This window comes from Athene cunicularia, assembly GCF_003259725.1.
Source record: "Athene cunicularia isolate RWA chromosome 25 unlocalized genomic scaffold, athCun1 chr25_part1, whole genome shotgun sequence".
Classification (NCBI taxonomy): Eukaryota; Metazoa; Chordata; class Aves; order Strigiformes; family Strigidae; genus Athene; species Athene cunicularia.
Genome location: NW_020799134.1, coordinates 932,456 through 939,472, shown reverse-complemented (window position 1 = coordinate 939,472; position 7,017 = coordinate 932,456). Strand labels below are relative to the sequence as shown.

Genomic DNA, 7,017 nt, shown 5'->3' with positions numbered 1-7,017 from the left:
CCCCCCCCCCCCTCAACATCAGCACACCAAATGCTCCGATCTGGATTAGCTGCCTCGTTTCAGCCACCTGGAGCCCAAATTGTAGCGCGGTCTTAAGCTTTTGGGCTCCTTTCTGCTGCTGCTCACGCTTACGTCCCTTTCAGTTTTACCGTGTTGTGGTGGTTGGGGATTCTCCAAGGAGAGGGGGCTAAAAGGAGTAAGAAAATGAGCAGCTAGAGGAGGAGAGCTGGGTTTCTCTGCTTCCACGCTGAATGTTTAACAGAGTTACAGCCCCCAGCGATGCTCTGTGGTCTTGCTCTGGGGGAAAAAAAAAAACGATAAATACTCAGTAGAGCTTGACAGTTGTGAGCTCCTGTTGCTGTCTGGGTGATTTCAGATTTTTTTTTTTTAACCTCCTTTTTGGTCCTTTCCAAGGTTATCATTTCCCAGAGTGGGCTTACAAGACCGAGTCCAGCCCTGGCTCCCGACAGATCCAGTTATGGCATTTCATCCTGGAGCTGCTGCAGAAGGAGGAGTTCCGCCATGTCATCGCCTGGCAGCAGGGCGAGTACGGGGAGTTTGTCATCAAGGACCCTGATGAAGTGGCCCGGCTGTGGGGCAGGAGAAAATGCAAACCCCAGATGAACTATGACAAGCTGAGCCGGGCGCTCAGGTGAGCAGAAATTACCGTGGAGGTGAGGGGCTCACAGCAAACCCTCCTTCCGTCCTTCCCCGCCTCGTTTGGGGAACGAATTGTAGATACTCAGTCCCCGGGGCTCGGTGGCATCTGCATTTCTGGGAGATTTCTATCAAATTTAGAGTCCCGGGATGCCACATTGCTCGGGTAGGTCTGACTGTGCTTGGGTGTGATTACAGAGACGGGGGAGGGAGCCCTGAGTTCACCGTGCAGCGTTCTGCGTCACGGTGTAAATTTGCACCTCTAGTTCAGGTTGTTATTATCAGGATGGCTTCCTTCCGGGGAGCTTTTCTGTCTCTTTTTCTCAGCTTCCATCGCCGCTGCTGGCTTGAGCAATGAAGGTGTGGGAGGAAACCAGAGGTGTTACTCTATTATCACACCATCAAGGGTACCATTTCAGAGAAAGCAACTCCCCTTTCTAACATAACTTGTATTTCCCTCTTTACGGCTAAATCTGTGTGAGGCAGAGGTTTGATGTCAGTCCCATGGCAAGGGCCTGGTCTGGGCTGTTTCCTGAGCCCTGATGACACAAATTTGGGTAAATTTAGGGACGCCCCTTGCCCACGAGTGTCCCCTTGTGCGAGACAGGAGCTGAGCGTTCCTCGCTTCACAACTCCTCAGCCTCCAGTACAGCTTTGCCCTCTTATTTACATTTTTGCATAGTTGGGTTTATTTTTTGCAGTTATCACTGTGTATTTTGAAGGCAGACAGTGGAAAACTAGCGTGACCCTCTGAAGTATTTCAGCATTTCGAGGCTGTCACCTGCAGGAGTGGCCAGGTTCCCGACACGTTCTGGTATTATCAGTCTCTAACGTGGACTTCGCTGCCTTACGCCCTCTGATACCTCCTGGGTGGAGCTGACAAAGACAAACAAGGCAGCAAACATAAGAGTCTCATACTGGAACAGGAAGGAAACAATAAATTGAATGGCACCGAGGCTGTAATTGGTGCATGGGAGTGGAAAAATAGCCTTCACCTGCCAAGGCTGATCATGTCTTGGCATCTTGGTGCTGAGTGTGACAGCGACGGGGCAGGAGCACTGGGGGTATCGCAGCTGCCTCAGTTCGGGGCCTGGGGCTCCTTCCCTGCTCCTGCCCGGGGTTCAGCACGCTGTGGCAACAGGCAGCGCCTGTTAATCTGCCTCTTAAATACAGAGAACGGCGGCGACGAGCCGCCCCTAACACCTTTGTTTGTACTCCAGAGGCTGAGGACAAACAGTGGTGGTGTAAGTGGGGAGTTGGCTGCGGTGGGGATTAGACCTGCTGCCTCCGTTGCTTTTGTTTGGGGCTGGGAAGGTAAGGGGGGGAGTGGTGGTGGTGGTGCTGAGCACCTCCACAGTCCAGGTGTTTTTAATCCGAATGGATGAACAGAAGGGAAACAACTTGCTCGCGGGCAAGGGAGCAGCAGAAACCAGCTCACCTGATGCCCTGTACGCTCTTACAATACCCTGGGCCTGGAAGATTGCAAAAATAAAAAAAAAAAAATCTGAGGCTATCTGGGTAATTCGGACCCTTTTGCTCAGCTCTTTCGGTGCCATGAGTCTTGTTCTGCCCCCGCCCAGGTGCATGTTCCCCTCTTTCAGGTTCCCCTGAATTTTCCCCTCCTGCTCCAGGCCCTGTAACGTTCCCCGCAGCCGTCGCAGCCCAGGTGGAGCCGCCGAGTGAGTGTCTCTGGCTGCGGGGCCCTGGGGCGAGTGGGAATAGGGGAGGGATGCTCAGGGGAGATCCCCCCCCAGCCCATGGCACTGGTCCCAGTTTGGACAGGGGTGAGAACAGCGTGTACAGGCTTGGCCTGTTGTTCAGCTTTCCCTTCCCTTCAGGATCTCACCTTTTCTGAGGAACATAACGACCCGTAAAATGGTTTGAAACCTACTGCTAAAGAACCGGGTTGTAAAAGGAGTGAGTGCTGTTTGGAAACTCCCCGATTTACTGATATTTTCTTGTATTAATAACCTAAATCCTCTGGGTGACTTCGCTTTTGTAGCTACGTCAGAGATGGATGTTGGTGGCGCTAAAAGAAACGAGACTTTCAGCATCTCGCCACGTGCTTTGATCGATCTCTTGAACTTTCCTTAACAGATACTATTACAACAAGAGGATTCTCCACAAGACAAAGGGCAAAAGGTTTACCTACAAGTTCAACTTCAACAAGCTGGTGATGCCCAACTACCCGTTCATTAACATTCGGCCTAATGGTGAGTGAAGGAGTCCGGGCTGCTGCTTTTAACTGTCGATGCTCCTGGGGTGTGGAACGGGGCTGGGAGCAGCCCTGGGAGCCTCGGGAGGGACCCCGGAGCCTCAGGAGAAGCCCTGGAGCCTTGGGAGGGACCTGGCAGCCTCGGGAAGGACCCCGGAGCCTCGGGAGCGATCCCAGAGCCTCGGCACATCCCCTGTCAGTCTTGATACGACTGCCAGGGCAATCAGTGCTGCTGTGGTGGGAATGTCTGAACGTCGATTAAAGCCTTATCCCGAGCGCTCTTTCCCTCGGGATCTGTGGTTGTCTTCAGGAGGAGACTTGGGGGAATTTTGGTTTCCTCTTGGAACTCGCTCGGTGGACTGTCTTGACGTGGGTTTGCTTTGCTTTGCTGTCGAGCTGGGGGTGTCCTTGGGATAAGAGGGTTTCAGCCCTGTTGCAGGGACCTTGCCTCACTCACATGCTTGTCACGTAAGTTTATGGTGCCATATAATTGTGACCCTTCTTGACAAGGAGCTTAGAGGTGCACGCATGTGAGCGCTATCAGAGAGTTCGCAGCTTAACAGCAGTTTGCTCTCCTCCCTGCTTCTGCAAAGGCCCCTTGTTTGCTTCAGTTCTGTTCCTTTTAAGTCAAAAGGAACTTTTCTTAACCAACTCTTAACTAACTGTTAGTTCAGAGGAACGTAACAGCAGAGGAGTGTAGTAACCTGGCTGAGTTTGACTAAAATCACAGGTATTTTTTTTGATTGTCCCTGTGGCGGGACGGTGTGCAGAACGTTCAGGATAACGAAAAAGAGTTTGGGAATGGAGCATAATTGTTCCCTTCTCGTCCTAAAAGGCCTTTTGAGTCTCTTGCCAGGAGCAGTAGCAGGAGTTCAGTCTGGGTTTGTCCCAGAGTCAGCAGTACTGCTGTGGTTTCTCTGGAAGAGGGTCCTTTGTTCACAAGCTCCTTTTTGGTGGAGTCCCCCCGTAGCTAGATTTCTGCAGCTGGGGTGATTGCCTCCATAACTGCACAGCCACCACGCAACCAGGAAAATTAGCGGCCATTGAGTCCATTAAAAAAAAAAAAAAGGAGAAATAAAAAAAACAACACAAACCACCCTTCTGGAAGTCATTACAGCGAGGCCCTAGACGGCGAACTCTCCACAGCAAAGAAAGTGCGAGCACGGAGGCGCCTGAACCGGCCTTTCTCACAGCTCTTAGTTCTCACCTCGTGCCGAGTGCCCCAGGGGAAGCCTTGAAGATCCGTCTAGCAGGGAGAGAGCAGGGGAAAGTGGGGATTGAATGTTGACTCTGAAACCCCGGCGGCTCAGAAAAACAGGTTACGTGTGGGCAAGATTATTTCTCATCGCTCCTCGCGTAGCCTGTGCCTACGTTCGGCGGTGGCTGCTCGTTGATCTTGGCAGTTGAAGCGACCTGAGTCCCTCCCCACCCCTGGGGGGGGAGCCCGGCCGGGCAGGAGCGTAAATGTGATTTCAAGGCATTGTCCCTCTTAGCAAACAGCAACCCCGAAACGGGGCTGGGAGGACAGAAATATTCAGAAAGACGTTCTGCTTCACCTGTGTGGGACACGTTGCCTTTATGGCAGCGGGGAGAAGGAAATGTATTCTCCGGGAGTCCTTAGCCAAAGCATGGGGGTGTAAGATGTAGTATGAAGCTGCACTGCAGATCTATAATTACTTGCAGCAACGAGTCTGGGCAGTTCCAGCTCAATATTGCTCACTGCTGTTCCTTTTCCCTGTTTGCAGCCACTCCCTCCTATCTCTGGGGCATGCATTTAAAAAAAGAAGTTTGGAGAACTGGAATGCACTTGTCTAATTACAACCTGTTTTCTTTCCTTCTGGCTGGGCTGGGGGTTGGGATATCAAACCTGTTTGGGGCACTGGAATCAGGTTTCTTCTCTGGGCTCTCGCTGGCGCAGGTTTTGAAGGGAAGGGGGGGGGCCTGGGGGGAAGCAACGGGTGTGTTGTGGAGGTGAAAAAGCGGGTGGAAGAATTTGCCTCAATATGGCTCGTTATGGCAGGAGTCAGTCGTAGACAGGCGGCTCCGTAGGCACGGCGGTGGAAGAGGAGCCAGTGAGAGCTGGCAGGAGCGTTGGAGAGAAACCGTTTTCCCAGAAAAGCACAAATCAGTGACTTTCAGTCAGCCCTGAGAGCTTGAGGTTTTTTTACCAGCAGCGCTTTTGCCGGTGGCGTTGGAGCACGATTGCTCAACCCTGCTCCTCGTGCGCCGTCGCCGAGACGTTTTCTGGTTAAACCAGAGCGAGGAGGTCAGGGGAGGGCATCTGAAAGTGGAAGTTATTTCAGTGGGCGCTGAAGGTTCACGAAACCTCAGCCGGGGCGGAGAGTGGAGAAGATTCATCCCCGGCAGTGGCGAGGTTTTGAGGTGGGCAGAGGAGGCTGGAGCTGTGCAGGGGAAGGGAGCAGATGGGAAAGGCCCCTCCCATCTAATCGTCTGCTGCGTTGGTTGATAGCGCGTGGTATTTTTGTGTTACTCTTCCAAACGCCTGCAGGCGCAGCCCTCTTTACCTGTGATTTAACTCCCTCGGCGACTGCGCTCTTAACTCTCCCCCGTGCTCTTTCTCCTCTCCCCCCTCCCTGCCGCAGGTGTCGTTCCTCAGAGCGCTCCTCCCGTCCCAACCGCTTCGTCCCGCTTCCACTTCCCGCCGCTGGACAGCCACTCTCCCACCGAGGATGCCCAGCCCAGTCGATTCTCCGCTGGCTCCCTGGTGCCATCCAACCCCGAAGGGCTGGGGGACGGCGGTGAGAGGAAGCCGGACATGCCGGAGCTGGAGGACGGCTCCTCGGATTGGCGCCGTGGCGTGGATCTCATGGCCTCGCGCAACGCCGTGGGCGCCGGCGGCGTCAACCACCAGAAGCGCAAGCCCGACATCATGCTCCCTCTCTTCACCAGGCCCGGGATCTACCCGGATCCTCACAGCCCCTTTGCCGTGTCCCCTCTGCCGGGGCGCGGCGGGGTCCTCAACGTCCCGATCTCTCCTGCGTTGTCCCTGACTCCCACCCTCTTCTCCTACAGCCCCTCTCCGGGCCTCAGCCCCTTCACAGGTAGCAGCTGCTTCTCTTTTAACCCCGAGGAAATGAAACACTACCTGCATTCGCAAGCCTGCTCCGTCTTCAACTACCACCTGAGTCCGCGGACTTTCCCCCGCTATCCGCTCATGGTGCCGCCACTACAGTGCCAAATGCCCCTCGAGGAGCAGCCCCAGTTCCCCATCAAGCTACAGCCTCCCCCTGTGGGCCGCAAAAACAGAGAGAGACTGGAAAGCGCTGAGGAGCCAGCGGCCCCCCAGCTCGCTACTCCTCCTCCCAGGGTCAAGGTTGAGCCCGCGATGGACAAGGAGGCAGAGGCCGAAGAGCCACCGGCGAAAGGAAAAGAGAAAAGTGAGCGAGAGGAAGGCTCCGGCCTGGAAGAGGAGAGAGGGCCTGTGTTTGCCAGGCCAGCTGCCCCGTCGTGGCACCCAGCCCCGCCAGCACCCACCCAGGCCGGCTTCTCGGCCGAAGAATCCCAGGAGCAAGGGGAGAGCAGCGGGGAAAAGTCATCCCGAGAACCCACCGGAGAACCAGGGGCTCAGGAGAAGAGAGAGGATGCCCTGATGCCTCCCAAGCTGCGTCTCAAGCGCCGCTGGAACGGTGACCGCCAGGCCGACGTCCCCGAGGAGCGCCAGAACGGCCGAGTCCACTGGAACGGGGCGCTGGGCAGCCCCCACCTGGCCACAGCTCCCAAGGCCGTGGCGGCTGCCGCTGCCTCCGACACCTAAACCCGGGGCAGGCTCGCAGGTCCGGCTGCTGTGCTGAAAACATCTGTGTATTTATGTAGCAAGGTTGCAGAGCGTGGGGGGCGGGCGGGGGGCTGGGGCTAGCCTGGTTTGGTAATTCTAGAAACTAGGGGGTTTGTGTTCTTTGTTTTCATTGTTGAATTGCAGGTGAGACGCGGGTGTCTTGCTCCGATGAGGAGAGGCGAGGGAAGCTGCCCGCCCTTGCGAGCGAGCTTCAGACCTTGCATGAACTCCGGCGGGGTTGAGGCCTCCACCGGGACGGAGGAACTCCAGACACGGTCTATTTTATATGCGCTCTAGTATTTATAGAAGCAGGAATCTCTGAATTCATCTAGTTCCCTTTTTTTTTTTT

The 7,017-nt window shown here is 55.0% G+C and overlaps 1 protein-coding gene across 1 annotated transcript; it reads left to right on the top strand.

The window, feature by feature from the left end:
* The first annotated feature begins 417 nt into the window (after positions 1-417).
* On the top strand, positions 418-7,008 carry ETV3 (ETS variant 3). The gene is made up of 3 exons (XM_026864045.1): positions 418-652; positions 2,755-2,870; positions 5,476-7,008. The coding sequence occupies exons 1-3, from the start codon at positions 621-623 to the stop codon at positions 6,645-6,647; spliced, it is 1,320 nt and encodes a 439-aa protein (XP_026719846.1). The 5' UTR covers positions 418-620; the 3' UTR covers positions 6,648-7,008.
* The last annotated feature ends 9 nt before the right edge of the window (positions 7,009-7,017 follow it).